Below are 25,331 nucleotides of genomic sequence, written 5' to 3' on the forward strand. Positions count from 1 at the left end.
GAATAAAGCTGCTATAAACATCCTTGTGCAGGTTTTTGTGTGGACATAAGTTTTTAACTCCTTTGGGTAAATACTAAGGAGCATGGTTGTATGGTATTGTGTGGTAATTGTACAGTAAGAGTATGTTTAGTTTTGTAAGAAACCACCAAGATTTTGCACCCTTTTAAGCCTAAGGACAGAAGGTCTCAGTGAGCCTGGCCCTGATACTTTCCTATACTTACCTTGTCTTGACAGCATGCTGCCAGGATACTTGAAGCCCCTTTTTACCCCACAGAAATGCTCTTCTTTGACCTACCCCTTAAGGCCATACTCAGAAGCAGAAAATACAGAGCACCCTTTGTCCCTGACCTTGTCTCCACTAGACATCCATGTCTGGTCCATACTAGAGGCCTACCAGCTGCTTGACAATAAGCTGTACATTTTCATGCCACTTCCTAGACCTGTCCAGAGACACGCCAGCCCACCAGAAGGGACTTTGTACGAACTCAAGGAGGCTGAGGCAACCGGTGGTCTCGTGGCTCAACACAACTTCTCTTCTGCAGAGAGCCTCATCTGACAGTGGAGATCTTGCCATGTCTACATGAACTGAGTCTGTGCTTGCTCTGCAGTTTTCCAGACTATTTAGTGATATATACATAGGTGGTGAAACTGTAACAAAAAGCAAGGAATGATTAACAGAAAAAACCTGGGCTGCCGTTACTCTGGAGATGAGGGAAGACAGTGTCATAGGGTGGCGCAAGTTTGGGGCTTCCAAAGTAGTGGTGATTTTCAGTTTCTTTACCTGAGTGTTGATACATACACCGATGTAACATTGTGCTAAAGGGAGCAGCTAATGCACGGCCTAAAGGCAAGAACGAACTGAACGCAGTGGAGGGTTCGCAGACAGCAAATGTGTCTGGGGTTCAGTGAGGGAGGGAGGTAGCAGGGGCTAGATTATGAAAATCCTTATCAGTAAAAGTGGGGTAGTTCCAAGACTACAGGAAGCCACTCAAGGGTCTTAGTAAGCAGAGGGCTGATGTGGTCTAATTTATGTTTGAGAGATATCACTCTGTCAGCTTTACGGCAGTATTGGCGGGCGAGCAGGGTAGGATAAAGAGGCAGTAAGAGGCTATTTCATTTGTTCAGGCAGAGATGGTGTGGTCTGGAATGAGGATATGTCCGTGTACATACAGAGAAGAGGGCAGACTCTATGTGTCACAGCTTACTTAGTCCAGTCAGAGCTAAATGTGAGGACATTTCCATCACTCTCCCTGGTAGTCACAAGGGTCACCAGCCTCAGGCCATTTTAAGCATGTCACTCCCCTTCTGTGAATTGTTTAATCTGGTACATCACAGGCATTTGGTTACACAAAGAGAAGGAGGGCAGTTCATAAATACCGTAGAGGTTAAAAGCACTTGCTCTAGATTCAGGTCACATGCTGTGTGTTTGAATTCAGGCTCTGGAAAGAGATATGGCCTTGGGTAGAGCTCAGCTTTTTCATCTTCAAACTAGTAAGTAACACCCATCCCTATTCTTGCAGAAATTAAAAAAGAAAATCCACATAAAGAGATGAGAGAATGGTCTGACATATGCTCAAGTGTGAAATCAATGTGTATGTACTATTAGTGCCATTTTAGCCATCATGCAAATTCCTGGCAGCTTTTAGTAACATATATTTTTGTGGTGAACTTTGAGCACTTTGCAGATATGTTTTTACAACACTACATTTCAAGTTCTCTTTATTTATTTATTTTTGGTTGCGTTGGGTCTTCATTGCTGCATGTGGGCTTTCTCTAGTTGCAGCGAGCGGGTGCTACTCTTCATTGTGGTGCACAGGCTTCTCATTGCAGTGGCTTCTCATTGCAGAGAACGGGCTCTAGGCACACAGGCTTCAGTAGTTGCAGCATGCAGTCTCAGTAGTTGTGGCACACAGGCTCAGTAGTTGTGGCACAAGGGCTCAGTGGTTGTGGCTTGCAGACTCTAGAGCACAGGCTCAGTAGTTGTGGCTCACAGGCTTAGTTGCTCCACGGCATGTGGATCTTCCCGGACCAGGGATCGAATCCATGTCCCCTACATTGGCAGGTGGATTCTTAACCAATGCGCCACCAGGGAAGTCCCTCAAGTTCTCTTTTTATAGTGAAGACAACTGAAGTAAAGAGTTAAGCGGTTCTCAAGATCATACAGCACAGAGCCATAGAATATTAGTTCAAAAGAGGCCTGACTGTTCAATACTGGCTTGCTGGGGACTTTAAATACCTGAAGACCTTTTAAAAACTAGTAATGCTCAAGTTACATCCTCAGAGATTTTGATCTAATTTTTGTGGCCTGGAACCCAAGCATCAAGATTCTTAAAGCTCCTTAATGAGATTCCAATGAACAGCTAGAGTTAAGAACCATTAACTCATTAAGATCCATTTTACAGATGAGAAATTGAGGTTCCCTGTGATTAAATGACTGGCTCAAGCTAGTTAATGTTAGAGAGATGATAGATTCTGAGGACAAGAAAGAGATGGTCTTCAAATTCTGATAAACTAGCTAATAAAAGGAACATATTATGGTGAGATATGTCTATTAAGAATGATCAAAACGATGTTAGCCTGGTCTACTAACAAGAAGCCAGTGGTCTACAACGAAGCATAGAAAATGGGTTTCAGAGACATCGACTTGGCTGGGGCATAACACTGGCTTATCTGAGACTATTAACAATTTATGCCTCGCCACTAAATGCACTCGTGCTCTGGGTGAATGTTCACCAATATTTACCTGAAGATGAATTGGCTTCCAGAGTGTGTTTCCCACAGGGAGAGACCATTTTATTGGGACCCTTTTAGACAGGCCCTCTGCCCTACCCACTCCATTTTTGTTTGTTTGTTGTTTTCTTCACCCTCTACTCCTCCTCCTGGGAATAAATTTATATAGGGCGCAATCTCATTTTGGGGGCAAAAAAGTGACTCTAAACAGCTACTATTCTCTCTCCCCCCCTAATTTCCTTCTCAGAAACAGTGTATAACTCAGATCACTCAGGGTCTTCAAGCAAAGGCCTGAGAATATGCTTACCTCTGATGAGTGAGCCTTCCCTAGTAGCCGCTTCCCGTGCCAGGTTTGAAATGGTAATAGTGATTGACACTGTTCTTGGGAGAAAGGTGTCTGCTATCCAGTAGTTCTTACATCCAGTCTGACTACAGTGTAAAGTTTCAAAATATGTGCAGTTATTTTTAAAGTAATGATATGTTATAATGTGCCTTGCAGAATTTTCTGAGGAAGTTGGCAGAATCAACCAGTGACTGATTTGGTGCCTATTATTAATCCTAGTTTATAATACTCTCCTCCTCAAATGAACAAAAACCAAAAATCTGTTGAAATAGTTTATCCGTTATTTGACTTGTGAAATTATATACACAGTCTAAGATGAACGGTGTATCTTCTGTTGGACTGCTAAATTATGCAGCTTTCAATTTTTTTTCATGAAGCAGTAAAATGTTTTCAATTTTTTTCAGCTTTCCCAATGTCCATTTATTTTAATCTGAAGGAATAAAAGGGGAAGCAGCGAGGGAAGGAGAAGAAGTGTTGTTCAACTGAAGTTGAAACAAGCTTCAAGTCATGTTATCTGATATGCGATAGCAATTGGGAAAGACATGATGAAAAAGGAGTTGGAGTGTGAAAGGAAATATATGCTAAACGTGAAAACTGCTTTGAAATATCATCTTCTGAATGTGATGGCCATTTTTATACCATTCATTTGTACTTAGAATTTGAAGGAATCTTAGGGATTACTGAATCCATTTTTGTTTTGTGGATGAAGAAAGCAAGATGGAGAAGTCATTATTTGCCCAAGATCACAGAATTATTCCTTTTAGGTTAAATTGCTTTATACCTGTGTTTTAGATTGAATATTATTTTTCAGCAACACATCCCTTAAGTAAGTCAAGGTGTGCCAATGAAAGACCATATTCATAATCTCAGAAAGTAGAAATTCCCTGCTTTGACTGGGTGGAAGCTCAAGGTTCATTAATAACTCCCATCCTTCTTACCACCAGCCTTTACCAACATTCAGGCTCAGGAAGCTCCAGATAAAGTTATAACTCATCCAGCTCAAAGTCTACTTGCAATTTAGCAAAATTTCCCCTCCCAAATTAGTAGATCAGTTTTCCAAAGAAGATGGTAATCTAAATGAATAAAAACATATATCCAGTTACCTCAATTTGTCATGACTTTTAAAGGTATTGTCTTACTCTTCATCTCCAGTTTCTTTTTTTAATTAAGATACAATTACATAATGTAGTGCATAAATCTGAAATGGACAGCTTGATGAAGGGTTATACATAGATACGTCTTTGTAGCCACCACAAAGAGCAAGATATAGAACATTTTCTAGCATCTGAGACGGCTCCCTTATATACCTCCCAGTCTATAATAATCACCTTTCTTCCAATTTCTACCATTATATGGTTGTAGAAAGCTTTACATGATTTCAGGAGTGGAATCATAAAACATGTACTCTTTTGTGTATAGCTTCTTTAATTATATATTAAGCTTGTAAGATTCATCCATGTTTTTGTGCATGTCAGTAACTTGGCTGTTTTCATTGTTGTGTGGTACTCCATTGTGTGGATTTACCATGCTCCATTTACCCACTGTATTGTTGATGGACATTTGGAATGTTTCTAGAGCTTTGGGACAATATGAAGAAAGCAGTCATAATCAGAAACAGCCTTCATTTCTCTTGAGTATATACATAAGAGTGCAATTCCTAGGTCTCTTTACTTTGTTTTTCTTTCAATGTCTTCTTTTTTTAGCCCTTGACCATAATCTAACCTTTCTAAGTTGTTAAATGAACCATAACAATATACGTCTCTTTAGTCCTGACAAGTGTTTCAGGTGGCAGATTTCATAGTTTAAAATGGTCCACCAATAGAGTAACATCTTTCATGGTTCACTACCTATGGCATCCCTGATGGATTTTGCTCTCTCATTTTCTTATCTCTAACTTCCTGTCATATATATTCTGACTTAATGTAAGGAGAGAAAAACAGATAGACTCTTGAAGGGGACATCTAAGGACTTTCTTTTTATCTATTCCTCACGGAGGTGGCATAGTATAGAGGAAAATTACTAGATCAGAATCAGGAGACTGTTTTTTTTTTTTTTTTTTTTTGAGGTACGCGGGCCTCTCACTGTTGTGGCCTCTCCCGTTGCGGAGCACAGGCTCTGGACGCACAGACTCAGCGGCCATGGCTCACGGGCCCAGCCGCTCAGCGGCATGCGGGATCTTCCCGGATCGGGGTACGAACCTGTGTCCCCTGCATCGGCAGGCGGACTCTCAACCACTGCACCACCAGGGAAGCCCCAGGAGACTGTTTTGATATCTGTTCTAGATTTCTACTTTCTATGGAGTAGATCACATCACTTCTCTGACCCTCAGAGGGTTCAATTATATCAATAGTTCCCAAACCTGGCCACAATTCAAAATCATCTGAGGAGATGTCAATGTTCCTTTTTCTTATGAAAGTGGTACATGTTTATGAAAAAAGATCAAAAAGTATAAAAGACTGTAAAATCAAAGGTAAAAATTCCTCTCCCCGACACAGTCTGTGCAATCCCTTATTCCTCTAACTCAGAAATTCCTTGGTATTGTTCTTAACTTTTAAAATGAAGTTCCCTGGGCCTGACTCCAGACATAATGAAGCAGAATCCCCAGGGTCCTATGAATTTGTATTTTTTTTTAAGTTTCATAAGTGATCTTTTTTTTTTTTTTTTTTTTTTTTTTGTGGTACGCGGGCCTCTCACTGTTGTGGCCTCTCCCGATGCAGAGTACAGGCTCCGGACGTGCAGTGGCCATGGCTAACGGGCCCAGCCGCCCCGCGGCATGTGGGATCTTCCCGGACCGGGGTACAAACCCGTGTCCCCTGCATCAGCAGGCGGACTCTCAACCACCGCGCCACCAGGGAAGCCCCTCATAAGTGACCTTGATAGACTTTCAGGTTTGGGAATGAATTCCTTGACTAAATAATATCTCACATCTCTACCAGTAAAATCCATTCCTGTCCCCTCAAAATTATATGATTTAAGTTTGCCAGCTGCTAACAGGATTGACACTAAGCATAACTAAAGCAACAGTGGTTCTATTTTGACCTCTTCTTATTCACACCTTCTCTCCTCACCTTCAACTGCTCAATTTCCTCACTTTAAAGTTTTCTTAACTCCTTGGCCCACACAGTGAAACTTTACTAGTTGAAAGGCAGTGACTCATTCCATTAAAGCTCTAGTTGCTTTTTGGCTAATCCATAAACCCATCAGTATTAATGAATTTGCTAGCTAATAACATGCTACCTTTCCCAGGCAACATAATGCTTTATGCTAAAATGTATGCTTCCATAATGCCTTTAACCAGTAGCATGGAGTTTGGGGGCTCCCTACAGAATATCCAGGAAGATGTTTTTAGTCAGTCATGCTTTCAAATAAAATCCACATTCACAAACATTTTTCCACATCTGTCATCGCCAATATTACTCAGTTCAAGTATCTGAAAAAGTACATGGTTAAAATAAATAGGTATTAACTGACACAAAAGAAATTGCTAGGAATTTTAATCACAGTTAAGTAAATTGGTCGTTAGTCATCAAATAATAGAAGAAAGATTATCTGGATAAACTTTTCAGTCCAAATTACACTAGAGAACAATTTACCTCCCATGCCCTCTGCTACCCAAACGACATGGTGGAAGGAAAAGCAGGAAAAGAAAGCCTAACTATAATTGCTATGATTAAAAAGGGAACTGTAAGAAGACAATAAAAATGTGTCTTGCTAGGCCAAAGATAGGAAGGTAGGAAAACAGAACTCAAGACATAATATCTGATCCATACAAATGATGATTATACAATAATTCTATTTTGAAAAAATATATATATAGCATCTCTTCTGTAAATTCAAAGAATGGTTATATCTATTACTTAAAAATAAATCATATCTAGAGAAAAAGGCCAGGGAACATCCCTTCATTTTATTTATCTTTAGAAAAACTAAAGTGATAAAGGGTTAAAACTTTCCTAAGTTCAAACAGCAAAATCCGGATGAACTTCCAGTTGTCCTGAGTTCTAGAGTAGACTGTATAATCTCACATAAATATCGTATTTATTACATTACTTGCAGATTGTATGCATGTGTGTGTGTGTATTATTACTTGGAAGGGTGGCTAATGTTGCAGTTAAAATATTGGTAGACTGAAGATTGAATTCACATTTCAAGCTTCACAACTTCATAACCTCCTTCACGCTGAGATCTTTGCCTAGAACACTCCTATTCTGCCTTGCTTATCTCCTTCGTGCTCTGTGAGGCTTTGCTCATGTCTTCCCTTCCCTTCACCAGCTGTGAGCTGGTGTCTCTTTTCCTCGCTCCCACTGTTCCCTGTGCATAACGGTGTCTTTCTTAGCTCCTACTGTCTTGATCTGAAAAGATCTGTGGGTACAACCTCTTCACTAGGCTTTAGGTGCTGCAAGGGAGTTTGTTCACTATTGCATCCCCATTGCTTAGCATAATGCCTGGCACAATGTCAGTGTCCAGTCAGTATTGACAATATTGTTCTTCGAATGTCCAATTGGTATTGCAGTAAATAAATCTTCTTTTATTTATTTATGTATTTATTTATTTTTTTGCGGTACACGGACCTCTCACTGTTGTGGCCTCTCCCGTTGCGGAGCACAGGCTCCGGACGCGCAGGCTCAGCGGCCATGGCTCACGGGCCCAGCCGCTCCGCGGCATGTGGGATCTTCCCGGACCGGGGCACGAACCCGCGTCCCCTGCATCGGCAGGCGGACTCTCAACCACTGCGCCACCAGGGAAGCCCAATAAATCTTCTTTTAAACTGCCTCATGCAAAGTTCATCCTCTGTGCTTGAAAAAGTTCCAGTACAACATAAAAGGGAAAATTTCCGTTACTTTATCATCTTGTCTGTCTAATTCAGCATTTCCCATTTTGGTATTCCGCAGAGTTGTCCTCTGAGAGATGCTGTTAAATAAGGGTTCCGTGATGGAGACTTGTCATTCAGCCTAGCGAGACAGCTAGTATGGTGACTTTAGCACACAGGTGATGGAGGCAAACTGCCAGCCACACGGGGGAGTGAGTACCTCACCACTCAGCCTTCCTGCCCTCCTCTGTAAGAAAGGATGAATAGAGTCCTCTCCTATCAAGCTGTGGTCAGGATTTACCGAGTAGCACACAAAGGCTTTAAATACATAGTAGTGCTCAGAAAATGCTGGCGACTGTTATTAAATGAAGTGAAACAGTTGTTCTTTCATGTTTTGTTTTGTTTTGTTTTGTTTGCTTGCTGTAGGACTGCTCATAGCTTTTAGTATGCTGAGTGCCTATGAGTCTCCAGGTAAGCAGTACTTTCCAAATTTACTTGATGAAACTTCTACTAGAAAATTCCAGAAGTAGTACACTTTGGAATATACTTTAGGAAATCCTGTCTTATCAATTTAAAAGAATATTAGCATATTCTGAACAAAAATTGGGACACTGGTTTGACATGTGTAGATGTAACCTGGGGCACTGGGACATAGTACTTGGAACAAGGACTGTTCTAACATACAAGCAAATAAATAAAGACCTATGCATTACTACATTTTAAAATATTTCTTTTTAAAAATTTTAAAGTGCAAATAAAATGACTTATTTATTCTAAAGTGAGGACTGCCTGAAGATTACACACAGAATTAAACTTTTAAAAGTTATAAAAATTTGGGCTTCCCTGGTGGCGTAGTGGTTGAGAGTCCACCTGCCGATGGGGGGGGGGGACACGGGTTCGTGCCCCGGTCCGGGAAGATCCCACGTGTCATGGAGCGGCTGGGCCTGTGAGCCATGGCCACTAAGCCTGCGCATCTGGAGCCTGTGCTCAGCAACGGGAGAGGCCACAACAGTGAGAGGCCCGCGTACCGCAAAAAAAAAAAGTTATAAAAATTAAAAGGTAAAATGCACACTCTTTTAGGTATTGTAGTAGGTTGAATGGTGACCCCCCCACCAAGCCCCTAAAAGAGCCATCCAAATCCTAATTCTTGGAAGCTGTGAACAGGACCTTATTTGGAAGTAGGGTCTTTGCAGGTATAATTAAATGAAGGGTCTGTGAAAAGATCATCCTGGATTATCTGGGTGGTCCTACATCCAATGACAGTGACCTTATAAGAGATACATAGAGGAAAAGACAAGAGGAGAAGCCATGAGACAATGGAGCAGAGATGGGGGTGATGTGTCTACAAGATGAGGAACACCGGGGATCGCCAGGAAGCACCAGAAGCTGGGAGAGAGGCCTGGATGGATTCTCCCCTGGGGTGTCCAGAAGTACCGCCCCTGCCCACCCCTTGATTTTGGACTTCTGGCCTCCATAATATGAGAGAATAAATTTCTGATGTTTAAAAGAAACAAAAATGAAGTGGAGACTGCAAATATTGCTCAAATAAAAACACCACCTAGGCTTTATGCATCATTTTCTGATATAGTTGGAGAATTATTACTGGGTAAAGATGAAGGGCTGGACTTCCTTACTCAAAAACTCGTGCAATTTATCTTAATTCTTGTGCATCTGATGAGAACTTCCTCTAGAGCCAGGAAACTTTGCAAGTATGAAATGATCTGAAAGGAGGGAGTAAAGAAGGAAGTAACTGACCTACGTGAAAAAGAGGAACAAGTTCTAAACAAAAGCGGGTTTAAAACAACAAAAAGAACAAAAGAAAGTTCGGCATACCAATCTCAAGGTAAGTAAGACCTGCTTTAAGGTGTTTGTGTGAAATGAAAACTATAACAAACTAGTTCATTTTAAATAATCAATGGCTTTTTATCTTATCAAACACAGTTTGTAGAATTAGGTGGCCATACGTTGAAAAACCACTTTACAAATTGAGAGTGAGGTTAATGTTTCTTTACTAGTATAGAGCCTCACAAGGATAAGAGTATGCTTTGTTGTTGCCTTGGTTTCAAACAGAAGGGCAGTATCTGACTAAAAATTTCAGAAGTTTGTCAACAATTTGTGATCTTAAGACAAATAGTTGTTAGGTAACCTGTTGGAATTGTCTTCCAAAACAGAAGCAGTCTTCTTTCAAATTGGGCAAAGTGAAACCTATAAGTTATATTTGAAGGCCTCTTGTTTAACATATGTATCCCATTCTAGTAGGTCTTTATTCATGTCTTGCAGGGTTTTTCCTATTGTTATTTTGAAGAAAGAGGACAGATGCATTTATTTTCCTGTAAAATATCTCCTTGTCTTTATCTCAGAGAACACTACTTTGACAAACAGCTTTAATATTGGGAATGTAGGGCTTCTCTGGTGGCGCAGTGGTTGAGAGTCCGCCTGCCGATGCAGGGGACGCGGGTTTGTGCCCCGGTCCGGGAGGATCCCACATGCCGCGGAGCGGCTGGGCCCGTGAGCCATGGCCGCTGAGCCTGCGCGTCCGGAGCCTGTGCTCCGCAACGGGAGAGGCCACAACAGTGAGAGGCCCGCGTACCGCAAAAAAAAAAAAAAAATATATATATATATATATATATATTGGAAATGTACTGGAATGTCTACATAGAAGAACATAGATGGTTAAAAATAAATTCTCCTCTCGAAAATCCAGAGAACAATTTCTTACCTTATCCTCAGAGGACAATAGTTAGCCTTCCTCACTGCTGTTGCAATCCCGGCAGCTTTAAAAAAACTGATTAATTTCAATCAATATGTGAAATTTAGTTCAAATATGCTGGCAAATATTTACTTAAATGAGTAATCATTTATACCATGAAATATCTTACATATGGTCAGTTCTCAACTGCTGCAAAAAAAGGAAGTGGGCTCCGAATGGTTAAAGTCACTTGCCAAACCTTTGCCTTTGAACACAAGCACTGTGTCTGGGCTTTTAAAGGAGGGAACCTACAAAAGTTCCAAAGAGAGTAAAAGATGTTGCAGTCTGGGGTGTCTGTCCCTATAGTTTTATCAAATAAATGTTATGAGTTAACTGTATCTCCTATTTAATTTCATATTTTATGTGAAATGCCAATTGAAAATTTGCATATTGACGTATTCTAACCTTGAACAAATTTAGAAAAGTTCACTGTTGTACATGAGTTCCTACTGAGAGCAGGGCACAGTTTCATGGGGTTTCTTTGTTCCTGTTTATCATGACTATTTTTATCCTAATGCAGGTTGCTCCCTTCATTAACACATATTTAACAAGCTAGCTATTCTGTGTCTAGTATTGCTGTTGGTAATATAAAGATGAATAAGATATGATTCCGAACACTCAAGAACCTCAGAGCTAATCATCTATAAAAATTTAGCGATGGATGTGCTTGATAGACATTCATAGAAATGTGGGTAGGAATAATATTTGGGGGAAATTTTTACTTGAATCCAGATTTAATCACTTCTTAGTCATTAAAGAAGTTACTTAACTTTTTTAATCCTCTCTTTTCTCACGTATAAAATGGGCATAACAGTAGTATCTATTTAACATGACAGCTGTGCATGGTAGGATTAAATGAGATAATCCATGTAAAAGTGTTTAGAAGCTGACCCCAAATAACTAAATATTACTGATGATGACATTCAGTGGATCATGACAATCATCTCATAAGCACTATGAAATTGGATGACTGTAGTTAACAATACTGTATTATTTATTTGGAAGTTGCTAAGAGAGTAGATAGTAAAGTTCTCATTACAAGAAAAAAAATTGTAACTGAGCTGATGCATATTAACTAAATTTAGTGTTTTGGTCAATTCACAATATACACATATATCAAATCATCATGTTGTACACCGTAAACTGATACAGTGGTATATATCAATTATATCTCAATAAAACTGGAAGAAAACAACAATAATGAAAACAATATTGGATATAAGTATTTCTGTCACTAGGCTAAAAACATACAGTAATAATATTTTGTTGATAAAATCATAATAGAACACTCAGCCGAGTTGAACACTTCCATTTTTCTCTCTTCTTTGCCATTTTAAAGCATCAACATGTAGCACTCTAAAATTATCTTAATTAAGTGGAAGTTATTTGCTGGAAGTTGTGAGAAGAGTAGTGATAGGAAGTCTTTCAAATTTTGTTTTAAATATTTTGTTTTTAGGTATTTTGTGTTACATCAAAGAGCTCTTTTCTTTTTTTAAGTATACACCGTACCTTCTAGAAGACATGTCTTGAGTTTTAAACTGTGAACTTAAACAGTTAGATGCTTAGATTTGGAGTCCTATGTTTATTTAATCATTTATTCAATAAATATTGACTGAGTGCCTTTTTTGTGCTAGGTGTTACGCTTTTCTCTAGGAGTATTCAGAGGAAAAGACCTGATCCCTTGTCCACCATTTAACCAGATAGGAAGACAAACAATTTCCTGTAATTTAGATTGCCATGCTATAATAGAGAACTGACTCATTAATATGGGGATACAGAGGAATGTGTGATTAAGGAAAAGACATGGTCCCAGATCATTACAAAGAGGGACAGGCAAGGTTTCACCGAGGAGGTGATAGGTAATGGAAATGATTGCACATCTATACTCTTATCTCTTTGCTCCTATTGTGTTTGAAGCATTATCTTTCTTTTTTTTTTTTTTTTTTTTTTTCTTAGAAGCAATTTTATTTTATTTATTTATTTTTTTTTAAACATCTTTATTGGGGTATAATTGCTTTACAATGGTGTGTTAGTTTCTGCTTTACAACAAAGTGAATCAGCTATACATATACATATGTTCCCATATGTCTTCCCTCTTGCGTCTCCCTCCCTCCCACTCTCCCCATCCCACCCTTCCAGGCTGTCACAAAGCACCGAGCTAATATCCCTGTGCCTTGCGGCTGTGAAGCATTATCTTTCTCTTGAAAATTATTAGCCTTATGGTCAAAAACCTTGTTGAAATCTAAGTGATAAAACCACTCAGGCTTCAGCAGAGACAGGTTCTTTTAACTCTCCCCCCACCACACACACAGACACACACACACACACACACACACACACACACAACAGCTCGTACTATATTTTATATTAAAACAAAAAATCACTAAATGCAACAACTAGTACTGTATTCTACCCTGAAGGAAGAGCTCACTAAATGCTGGTGCTTAATGTAGTGGTAGAAATTGGCAGATTTTTTCTATGCTATGTAATAAATACGCATTTAAAATGTTTCTAATTTACAGCAGGCACGTGGATGGCAGATCGTTCAACCTTCCCTTCTTTGAGTTTTCTGCTCTGCTATTAGTTTCCACTCATTTGTGCTTCATTTTGTGATTCATTGATAAAAAAGGAAGCGGAGTTGAATGAAATCCCCCCGACACGGTGCAATTATACAACAATTGTATAATCATCAGCTACAACGAGAGCCAGCTTCCAAAATCAAGTTTACTCACCTCTCCTCTATGTACACCAGGACTTTGCCATGATGTTCTTTCATATCTGAAACAGAAATGCCTAAAAGAACTTCCAAAATTACTTTCAGACCATATCCTACAAAGAATTACAGTGGACTGTACCTGTGAATTCATTAAGGGCTACACCATACTACGAAACAATACTGTGCAGAAATGCTGAAAAGCTGTGGAAATACTTCAGTGGCCGTTTCCATAGGAATTTCCCTTCTTTTACTGTTGGTGATCTGTGGAATTGGGTGTGTTTGGCACTGGAAACAGCATAATACAAGGCAATTTACCTTACCAAAGTGTTTGCAAAGGAGAAAAAAGAGAAAAGGCCAAAGTAAAAGAGTCTCCTTGAGCTCCCAGGTTATCAGCCCAAGGTATAAAATCTCAGTTCAAACCCAAGACCACAGCTCTGCTGGGAAGGACACTAACACACATGGCAACTATGAAAATGTGGAAGTGTGTCCTCCACAAGCTAAAGAAGAAAGAGACAAGGGAGTATATGAAAACACTTGGCAGACCAATTTCAAGGAACACATCTATGGAAATGAGACACCACTTGACTCTTATACCTTCCAGAAGCCTGGTACTTCTGAAGAACCTCAAGATGAAGACATATATATTCTTCCGGATTCTTATTAACTTTTCAAAATGTGGGTTTAGTCATTGGAGGATAAATATTTGCTGGAACTTTTATTGTACTGATAACATTATTGATCAAGTTCTTCTGTTCAAACTTAATGATCTCTGTTTTATCTCCACACTTCCGAATCCTCTCTGCATGTATCACTGTGGATTACTTCTAGATATCCTCTCCACCCTCCTTGCCCTGGATTAATTCTGCATTATGTTTTACTGATTCTTCCTTCTGAACATTACTCGTTATATTTTTCTTCCTTTTCTATCTCCACCATCTTTCCTGGCTCAGGATCGTTGTCACAGCCTGCTAACTAGTCTTTCTGGCTCTAGTTTCTACATAATCAGTGAAGCTGCATCAATCCCCATGATGTTGCCAGATTCATCTGCAAAAAATATTCCCAATGGCCTTTACATCACTCCTTTGCACATAACCTCTTAATGTCGCCTCTTTGTAAAAGACATACTACGCATACTTCTAGCTCCAGAATTCATGATTTTACACAGTTGGTTCAAATTCACTTTTCCAGTGACTTCTACTAATCTCTCACTTCGTTTTCATCAGAATCATCTGAAAAGCTGCCGAACCCATCCCTCCCCCACAGCTTTGCTTGTCCACCCCCTCTTAAGCCTGCCTCAGATCATAACTTCTTCCACAAGTCTCTTGAATCATTCCAAACCTACATTTGCCTTTTTACTTTTCCTGATCTCCTATAGATTTGGCTGCCTGTTCAATTCTTTGGGCGTTTAAACATATGAATGTTTGCAATGGCATTTTATTATTTAGTGTCATACGAGGATGTCTTAAATTCCCTACTAAATAGTCAGGAACTGTCTCATATTCGTATTTTAGCTCCAATACTTAGACCACCATGTGAGGCACTCAATATTATTCAGTTGACGAGAATTAAACTGTATATTTTACTAAGTCCTTTTGAAAACAATCTAATAAATTCATCCATCCAAGGAATATTTATTGAGTACCTTCTATTTACTTCTTACTGTGCTGTACACAGGGAGGGGTTAAAATAGTGAAAAGAAAGACATGGGTCCTGAACATGTTCTGTCTAGTACGAAAGAAAAGACAACAAACAAACAAATACTATGCTATTTGTTAAGCTGTCTCTAAACCCATCCTTGGATATGCTGCTCTAAGTTGCTCAGGTTGGAACTCTGCAAACTATCAATACCTTTTTCCTTTGCCAGGGGTATCCACGTTAGGATCTGTCGATAGCGGGTGGTGAGGAAGAATGGTAGGCAACAAACAGGAAGGAAAAGCGGCCTTGCTTGTTCTCGTTCTCCTTGCTGTTCTGAGAAGGTACTGTTGTCATTTAACTTACTCCAGCATCACTGGTGGTTCGCAGTTTCTAATTCTTCCAGCAATCCCAGAACCAGCTTCTTTGCACCTTGTCAGAGTTGCCGGCACCAGCCAAGCAGCACCCTTTCCTTGGTGTCTGAGAACCAGCCCCTCAGGCCCTCCTCCAAGCTCCTGAGGGACCGGCAGGAAGCAAATGGCACCTTGAGCTCTGGGTCCCAGCCCTGCACGACACCTCCTCCTAGTTTCTGATGATCCCCAGCCTTAGGTATGGTGGCTATTTCCTGCATTTCCTATCTCTCTGGTACCTCAGTGTCCTCTTTTTGTCTTTTCATCTGGATGCGCAGGCTCCGGACGCGCAGGCTCAACGGCCATGGCTCACGGGCCCAGCAGCTCCGCAGCATGTGGGATCTTCCCGGACCGGGCACGAACCCGTGTCCCCTGCATCGGCAGGCAGACTCTCAACCACTGCGCCACCAGGGAAGCCCAAAAGCTTTCTGTTTTTGAGAACGATGGCATTCGTTCAGTAGGGAAGAGGATTTGAATTTTAATAAAATGGCCGAAGGAGGCCTCTCTAAAGGCACACTTAAGCTGAGACCTGAGGGTGAAAGGGGTTATGTAAATGTGGTGATGGGCAAGAAAGGAGCCAGCATATGGAAAGAATCTGAGGCATGAAAGAATGTATGGTGCTCTGGGAACTTAAAGAAAGCCATGGTAGCTGGAGCTTGGTGAGGGAGGGCTGAAGTGACACCTGATGTGTTGGCAAAGGGGGAAAGAGTAGACACAGTGCAGCTTCTCGTAGGTCTTGGTAGGTGGCTTGGACTCTGACGTGGGTGCAAGTGGAATCTAAAAAATGATTTTAAGCAGAGGAGTGACAGCATTACATTTTTAGAAGAGCTACCAGGTTGAGAAATAACTGGAAAGGGTCAAGATGGAAGTGCTTAAGACAGTAAAGAATATTGTTCAGTACCTCACTACTCAAGGTACCTGGCAAGGTTTGAAATGGCTCCTATTCACTTTCTAGAGGAGAAAAGGATTTATGTTGATCTCAAGCATTTATGTTGGTCCCGGACCACATGGTCATTTTGAAGTCCCAAACAGTAAGTTTTTTGCTAGAGTAATCTATACCCATGCCTACCTAGTACTCAATCATAGGAGCTGAAAATTACCTGCCAGAAACACCACCAGAGAGTATCTCTGTCTTGGTAGGATGGTGGGAATCAGGCTGGAACGAAGAGGGGGTTTAATCCAGAACAGCTGAAGTGGTATTATCTAAAGGAATCACGAGACTCCCTGTGCAGGTGAGTAGCCACAGGTGGGCACTGGAGGAGCCGCCTTAACAGTCTTGTCTGAGCACTCATCGGGAGGTGATAAAGCAAGGTTTCTCAGTGAGCTAAGCAAGGGCCCATTTGCTGTGAGATCAATAGTGGGTTGGGGTATATTACTCTGCCCTCTTATTGGGGTATATTATTATTACCTTTATGATGAAGTGTTAAGTCAGACTGAAGTGAAATGTTGCAAGTTGCAGGCGTGAGCGCCGGGGCAAGGAGCCCGGTGCTCGTTGTTGCTGGATGTTGGCCATGAAACCCTGCAGAGACTAGCTACGAGTCACGGGGTGTGAACATGCCGACATTTCTGTGAGTACCTCGTAAAGCCGCGCTCATTATATTTGACGCTACTGGGTCTTTTTCCCCACCCCCAACTTCCTTCCTCTTTTAATTGTGGTACATGTGGTTACATTTGCTAATAATCTAACTCAAATGCAAACTGCTATTTTCAGCCAATGTAAGCAATCTTTTTATCTCTCAAGGACGATTTTCACTTTTGAGATTTTAAGAAGGTACAGAAATATTGTAAAGGATGCAGATGGAAGATAGAAATTTGAAAGGGGAGGTGGGGACGAAGGTAGAGAAGAGGAGGAGCAGAAGAGTGGGGGAAATGAGAGAAGGAGAGAGAGAAACGAGAATAGGAAATAGGAGCGGGACGGAGAATGGAGGGCATGTATGGTAAAAAGAGAAGTTGAATGACAATTTCCTTTACCCCCTCTGTTGTTTCCCCCCAACACACACACACACAAGAATTGCTAGTAAGGGGCTTCCCTGGTAGTGCAGTGGTTGAGAGTCCGCCTGCCGATGCAGGGACACGGGTTCGTGCCCTGGTCTGGCAGGATCCCACATGCCGCGGAGCGGCTGGGCCCTTGAGCCATGGCCGCTGAGCCTGCGCGTCCGGAGCCTGTGCTCTGCAGCGGGAGAGGCCACAACAGTGAGAGGCCCGCGTACCGTAAAAAAAAAAAAAAAAAAAAAAAAAGAATTGCTAGTAAGGTAAGTAGATATAAAAAGGAGGAAGAAGTCGTCTGCCTTTACTGCCTTTCTAACCTTGTTGAATGTAGATAACAATTGGCTACTGGTAAACATATCGGTAATTGCGCCCGTCCTTGTCATGGAAGTATACTTATGTGACCACTAGCCTTCTTGCTGGTCCTCAGACTTGCCTGAATTCATGGACATTACATTATCTCAGCCCTGACTGCTCTTCCTCCAGATATTCACACTGTGAACTCCTCATTTCATTGAACTCTCTGATCAAAGGACACCTACTCAGAGCTGACTCCCCGATCTGAAGTGGCCCCCTACTGTGAATCTCAGACCCTTTTCCTTGCTTTAATTGCCTTCATAGACTTATCACTACCTGACAAGTGTTCTTGTATGTTTATAATCTGCTCTCTTTACCTAGAATGTAAGTTCCATGAGGGCAGAAACATTTTCTGTCTTACTCCCTGCTTGATCACCAGTACTCGCTTATAGGATATGCTCAATTATGTTTGCCGATCAAATCATTAAGGTGTTTTCTTGAAGACTAACATTTTTAGTGAAATTGCTGAAATACTTCGGAAAATAACAAAATGGGAAAACTTACAAGTATTATTTTGAACATCACTAATATGCAAGGATATATTAAGCCAGATTTTAATAGAAATTCAGTGCCATGAGACTTCTTTGCTGTCTCAGTACAAGTGAGCTTTGTGCCACATCAGTAGAAGGAGCAGAGCAAATGTGGCACTTGGGCCAGTGGGGAGACTGGACATTGGGTTCCATGGAGGAAAGGGAAGAGAGGGGAAAGATGACCCTAGTTCCACATTTTTTTTTTGCAGTACACGGGCCCCTCACTGTTGTGGCCTCTCCCGTTGCGGAGCACAGGCTCCAGATGCGCAGGCTCAGCGGCCATGGCTCACGGGCCCAGCCGCTCTGCGGCATGTGGGATCTTCCCAGACCGGGGCACGAACCCGTGTCCCCTGCATCAGCAGGCAGACTCTCAACCACTGCGCCACCAGGGAAGCCCTATTTCCACATTTTAAACTGCTCTTCTAAGCCACAATAACCAGCTGGTTTTTTACGATTCAGGGAGTTACAAACTCCATCATCCCCTTTTAGTGCTTATATTGTGTTATCACTTTGCAGCATGGTATTCTTGTTCCCTCTCTCCCCTCCTTAGCTCTTTTGCAAGTTCCTTTCCTTTTGTACACCCATTCAGCACAGTGGTGCTCCATGAGGCTTTCCTTAGCTCCCAGCTTCTTCTCACACTTCTTCCCCAGGTGACATAGACATTTATGCCTGAACTCTCCTGCCCCCAATGTCCTTTGGAAGCATTTGACTCACATAGCTCACCATCTAATGCTTATTTCTATGCAGTATTATAATCCTTCAGACATCTGAAATTCAGCATGGGCCGGACTGATGGCTAGAGGTCAAGGTGTGGGTGTCACTCAGAAATAGAAATGAAATTAATGATGGGATCAGAGAAGGCTCAGAGATAAAGGGAGGATATCCACTGCATGGAATGCTTGCTAATAATTTCAGAAGCTGACAGTTCAGAATGTCGCAGTGTCAGAAACTTCAGCCTCAAAGTATCATGGTGTCAGTGTACCATGTACTGAGTAGCTGCCTCTTCAACATTAGTGCCTGGCTCAAGATTTGTCCCCGTGATCCCCAGTCACTGAATTCAGGTGGTGTCACATTTAGCAAACAGTGTGTCTGTCCTTCTCTTCCCCTGACTGCTGACTGATGAGCTCTGAAACATAAGACTCTGTGTATAGTAGCAAGAAGGGGTCCAGGGCTTGCTAGGCCTCAGGCTAGTGGACTTGTCTGATGACTAGAGGTGTATGGCTCAGTAGTGCTACTTATTTCATTTACTTCAACATTTTTGTTTGTTCCTTATTTTTAAATCATTTTAGGATGACTGCATTGAGCTGACCTAAAATTCAGTGGTTGAAAAAAAGACAAAGACCACAGACCAGGGATTTTAGAATTTGTCCACTTTAAGTGACTGGTTATCTACTGAAATCCCTGTGAAGGATAGGAAAATTGCAAATACATCTTGAATAAAAGCACCTTCTGGTAGATGCTTACAGTTGGATAGACAGGAAGTTGCAGAACACCAAAGTCATGAAATTTATAACAAGGGACTCTCATGATCTAGTAGGATAAAGTGATTTCAGTCATGCAACAAATATTTGTGAAGTGCCTGTGATGTATCAAACACTGAAGGAGCACTGCAAATTCAGCAGTGGGGTTAGTGGATGGAGGGTGTAGAGACAGACCCTGCCTCTGCATTCGGTGGGCTTACACAGCTTTAAGGAGTTCTGATACTTCTACAGGCTATTAGAATGTATTGAGATAATGGTGTAACAGGGAAGCACGTGGTGTAATGGAAGACTCTCCAGGCTTGGGGTTAAGAAGGCTTTCCTGTGGAAAGTGACACCTAAACTGAGACCTGGAGGACAATTACGAGATAGCCAGGCAAGGAGGCTGAGGGAAGGATGTTCCAAAAAGAGGGGACAGCATGTGTGAGGACCCAGAGTATAGGATGTGTTCAAGAAGTGAAAGAAGAGAAATACCACCTAAGTGTAGAGTGTAAAGGGAGACGGCCACGAGGAAGGGGGTGCTGTGAGCAAAGGTCAGCTGATATAGGGCTTTGTATGACAAGCTGAGGAATTTGGACTTTATCCTGACAAAGCTGATACCCATGATATCAGAATAGGACCTTGGAAGGCAGAAGTGGCATCGATTTTCCCAAAAACCATAGGGTATTGCAAATAAATAATTTCTAGGCTGTAACAGAATATGGGAAGTGAGATTCTGAGGTTCAGGATATGGGACTTGATTCTAACAAGCACATGTCTGTGAGTTTTATAAAATAAGCCGTGCTCTCCAGTGTTTTATTAAGGCTCCCATAGCTTTTAATTTAAATTCAGCTCCCGTAGTTTTGCATTTTGCGATTCTCCCAATAGAGATGGGAATTAAGCAAATGAGAGAGGCTCAAACAAAAGGAAGCACAGAAGATGGTAAATTGCCAGACGCAATCAAGGCTGATGAAGGTGTGACTGCAGCTATTGACCTATGCTGTTGCCATGGGAACAAAAGCTCGGTGGTTCTGGAGTGCTTTTCCTTTTTAAGGACAGACTGGCTTTAGTGAATAGTTAAGACGGAAAATTATGGAAGTCAGACCATCCACTGCCACATGTATTCTAAATCTTTGTTAATGACAGAGACGGTGGCTAGCTGGGTCTGAGGTGAGCTCCCCAGAAGCCCGGAAGCTGTAAAAGCCATAAGGTTGAAGCTCAGTGAAAAGCAGAGTTTAGCTGTTGCCTCAGGCCCACTTCCCCAGCTCCACTCCATGCTAGACTGACATATTAATTGTGATACTGAGAATTTAGGAGGAGGAATATAATTAACTAGGCTTTATTAACATATGATTTTTTAAATATCAAATTAGGATATTGGAAACTCATCAAGCAAATACACAGAAATGTACATTTTATTTTCCTTCTTAGGTGTTTCTGAGAAGACTGTAGTCCTTGTTACATTCCTACTATTGGAGTGGCTTCTGAGCACCAAGCACCATGATAAGGCTTTATGTGAATTATCTTTCTTAATTCACCAACAATTCTATTGCATTTGTACTGTTGTTATCCCCATTTTACAGATGAGAAGATTGAGACTTAGGGAAGTTAAAATCTGACCAAAGATCTTAGGGTCAATAAAAAAAAAAAATGGAGGCAGGATTTGAACCCAGTCATTCTGATGAGAGACTTGCTCAGGTTATTTTATTACAGTGTTATTAGTAGATGATATCTTCTATCTTAGCATCATGGAATTTCAGACTGAGAAAATAACTTGGAAATTATCTAAACTGACTTCCTCATATTGCAAATGAGAAGAGTGAGTCCCAGAAAGTTTATGTGACTTCCCTAAAGTAATACAGTGATTTATGACTAACCAGGATCAGAACTCAGGGCTATTCAACGTAACTTGCTGCCTTTCTTATTGACTGAAAATAGAAAGGTTTTGTTTGTTTCTTAATCCAAGTCTTCATAGCATCCTTTCAAGTCTCATTTCCTGAGGGCTTTGCTTTTATCTATTTTATTTTAGCTGGGCCTTCTCTGCATTTAGAAATGACGCTGATTTTTCTAAATGTTAAGCAAAGATAGCCCTAAGAGAGCAGAGTATACAGATTTCTTAATGCATGTGGTTCTCGTGTGGCCGGAGCTAAGTAATGAAGCCCATCAATCAGGAGTGGAGTGGTGCACGACATGTCCTCTTTGGGTCATTATTTCTTAAAATGTACTCCTTTGTCATCTTGTTTCATCTGGAAGAATTTGTCTAGACTATATACACCTTTAACTCAATTATCTGATAAGAGAAACACATGACCAACAGAAGAGGCGCATTCAGGGTGAGGGGAAGGGGGAGGAAGTGGGGAAATGTCTGTGACAACTGCATTGCAATGAGAGGGCTGGAGAGCACATTTGAAGGAAGAGCTAATGACAAATATTTTCTCTGGGCTGCAATGGCAAGGGCCTAGAAGCTATTTTCAGTCTGTTTGTTCCAGAAGATCAAGGAGAATATTGTGAAGTACCTGAGCAAGGAAAAATCTGATGTTACATTTAAGGGAGAATCTCCTCCTTTTAACATCAAAAGATGGAAAAGCAAAAGCAAAGCAATAATTACTTTTGAATTTGCTAGATCAACTAATTAAATCTTAGAGCAAAGGTTTGGGAGAGGACTAGAAAGTGCACGGGAGGGGGAACATTTAGAAAAAGGAGGAATGAAAAGATGCATAAAAAAAGAACCTTGAGAATATATAATCCCCTTAATGGTAATCAAAAGAGAACGTTCTGTCTAAAGGAGAAAGCTAGACATCTACAAGGGCTAGGCAAGGGCATATATTCATGAATGAGGCTGCTGAAAGGCAGTGGGGGGCTAAGAGTCTTGTATGTGGAGCAAGTGAAAGGGCTGCCTGTGTGTCTTTCCTTTTCAGACCCTCTGCAGAACAAACAATAATCAAGCAAATGTGCCCCTTAGCTCTAAATCAAGATGTAGTTCTTTGTTCCTACTATTTCTAATGCGTCATGCAGATCTGTAGAAATGGTTTGATTTTACTGTTTAGTAATAGTTCTTTCTAATGAAACACGTTATAGTTCAAGGATATATAATGGTAAAGGAAACCAGAGGGGGAAGTGGTACTCTTTTCATTTAAGAATGATTTTCATTTCCTCTTTTAATTAGCTGTGTTGCTTAATATAACAATACCTTCTCACCCACATGTGTTGAAAAAGAAAGCTGTGAGGCTTAATTTAGGATGCATCTCCTCGATTGCACTTAATGGGGAAAAAAAGCTGTAATAAGGGGTGTATATTTTCAACATGTGGATTGACATGTTCAACATTTTGCCCCCTTCTCAAAGCCTATATTAAATTCCAGATCACATATGAATCCTTGTTTAATGCCAGCAGTCCAAAATGACCTGTCTTGTGCTGATTTCCTTCCTCTGTCTATCCATGCATCCATTTAGCCATTACCCAGCTAACAAATATTTACTGAGGGTGCATCAGCTGTTAGGCATTGTGATAGGAACTCAATGGTGAATAAAAACATACAATGCAGTCTAGATGAAATACCAAAAAAAACCCCTACAAACAAAAGCATAATTAAAAACATAAATAAATGCTATGAAGGAAAGAAAGATGGTGATATTAAAGCCTGTAATAGAAGAACTTGACTTAGTTGAGCAGTCTGAACAGGCTACTTACACTGGATTACTAAAGCATGAATTATATAGCAGAATTTACCTAGAATGAAAATAAGAATTAATGACTGCCTTTCTACAAAAGAGGCCCATTATTATAGGACATTATCACTGTGTTGGCTTGTTTGTGTAAAAGAAAGGGCAAAATCTCCAATTGCTTTGAAGGGCTTGTAAACTGCTATTAAAAATAATTAGAAACACGAAAATATTGGTTGAGAAAATTTCATACAGATTAGCTTTCTACACAGGTCTGGCATGAATTTAAATATTTCTAGGCAGTGTAATAGAGTAGAAAAAATAAATGCTAAAACATATACTAGACCTATATAGTATCACAGTTCTAATGAATATTAGCTATGTGGCTTTGCAAAAGTTATTTATCCACTCTGAGTCAGAAAATACACAGCTGATAAATAACACTAATAAGAATACGGTAGGGTTATTGTGGAAATTGAATAATATGTGAAAATGCCTCAGACATTAAGATTATTCAATGCCTGGACTTCCCTGGTGGTGCAGTGGTTAAGAATCCACCTGCCAGTGCAGGGGACACAGGTTCGATCCCTGGTCCGGGAAAATCCCTCATGCCGTGGAGCTACTAAGCCCACGAGCCACAACTACTGAAGCCTGCGCCCTCAAGGCCCGAGTACCACAGCTACTGAGCCTGCGTGCCTAGAGCCTGTGATTCACAAGAGAAGCCACCGCAATGAGAAGCCTGCGCACCGCAACGAAGAGTAGCCCCCCGCTCGCCACATCTAGAGAAAACCTCTGCTCAGCAACGAAGACCCAACGCAGACAAAAATTAAAAAAAAAAAAAAAAGAGCTTCCCTGGTGGCACAGTGGTTGAGAGTCCGCCTGCCGATGCAGGGGACACGGGTTCATGCCCCGGTCCGGGAAGATCCCACATGCTGCGGAGCGGCTGGGCCTGTGAGCCATGGCCGCTGAGCCTGCGCGTCCGGAGCCTGTGCTCTGCAGCGGGAGAGGCCACAACAGTGAGAGGCCCGCGTACCGCAAAAAAAAAAAAAAAAAAAAAATTCTTCAATGCCTAAGATGCATATAAAACATTAATCTGCTGTATTACTTGTCTCAGTTATATTACCTACATATTATTGTTGGACTTTTCACCATTAAGGATTATTTTTTATGATTTTCTTCTTCCAAGATTTTGTGCTTTGAAATATTTTGCTCAATAAAATAAGCATTTATTATATAATAATTGATTTTGATGGACATATATATACTACCAGATGTAAAATAGATAGCTAGTGGAAGCCACTGCATAGCACAGGGAGATCAGCTCCGTGCTTTGTGACCACCTGGAGGGGTGGGATAGGGAGGGTGGGAGGAAGACGCAAGAGGGAGGGGATATGGGGATATATGTTCATGTATAGCTGATTCACTTTGTTATACAGCAGAAACTAACACACTATTGTAAAGCAATTATATTCCAATAAAGACGTTAAAAACTAATAATAATAATAATTTATTTTGAAATTTTCAACAATCATGCACTTGTAACTACCAATCAGAACTTCTGATCAGCATGGTCACAATTGAATTTATATGACTAAAAAAAATTCTTGTACTACTTCGACTTTTTAAAATTCAAAATAGCTACCTCTTATGTGAACAGTGAAGCAGCTCTTGTCCAAATTCCTTTCCAGGAAAATAAGGGGCAAGAATGCTGAACCAAGGGCAAGACTGAGGGAGGCTGGGCTGGAGATAGATGAGTTCTGTGCTTCTCGCACCAGCTCTGAGAGTCCTAGTTGAACTCCAATGCACTAGAACGATATAACTTAATCCCTAATTTCAATATGTGTCAATTAAAAGTTGTACTGATTCTACTGTTAAATCATTGACTCAGATGTTTGGAATGACTTCATTGTCACAGAGCTCACCTTCTGAAAGTTGTCATACATTTTTTT

At 40.9% G+C, this 25,331-nt stretch overlaps 1 protein-coding gene across 1 annotated transcript; it reads left to right on the forward strand.

Moving 5' to 3' along the window:
* The first annotated feature begins 13,538 nt into the window (after positions 1-13,538).
* On the forward strand, positions 13,539-14,012 carry GAPT (GRB2 binding adaptor protein, transmembrane). The gene has a single exon (XM_065875521.1). It carries the CDS (start codon positions 13,539-13,541, stop codon positions 14,010-14,012), a length of 474 nt encoding a protein of 157 aa, XP_065731593.1.
* The last annotated feature ends 11,319 nt before the right edge of the window (positions 14,013-25,331 follow it).

This window comes from Phocoena phocoena, chromosome 3 (genome assembly GCF_963924675.1).
Source record: "Phocoena phocoena chromosome 3, mPhoPho1.1, whole genome shotgun sequence".
Classification (NCBI taxonomy): domain Eukaryota; kingdom Metazoa; phylum Chordata; class Mammalia; order Artiodactyla; family Phocoenidae; genus Phocoena; species Phocoena phocoena.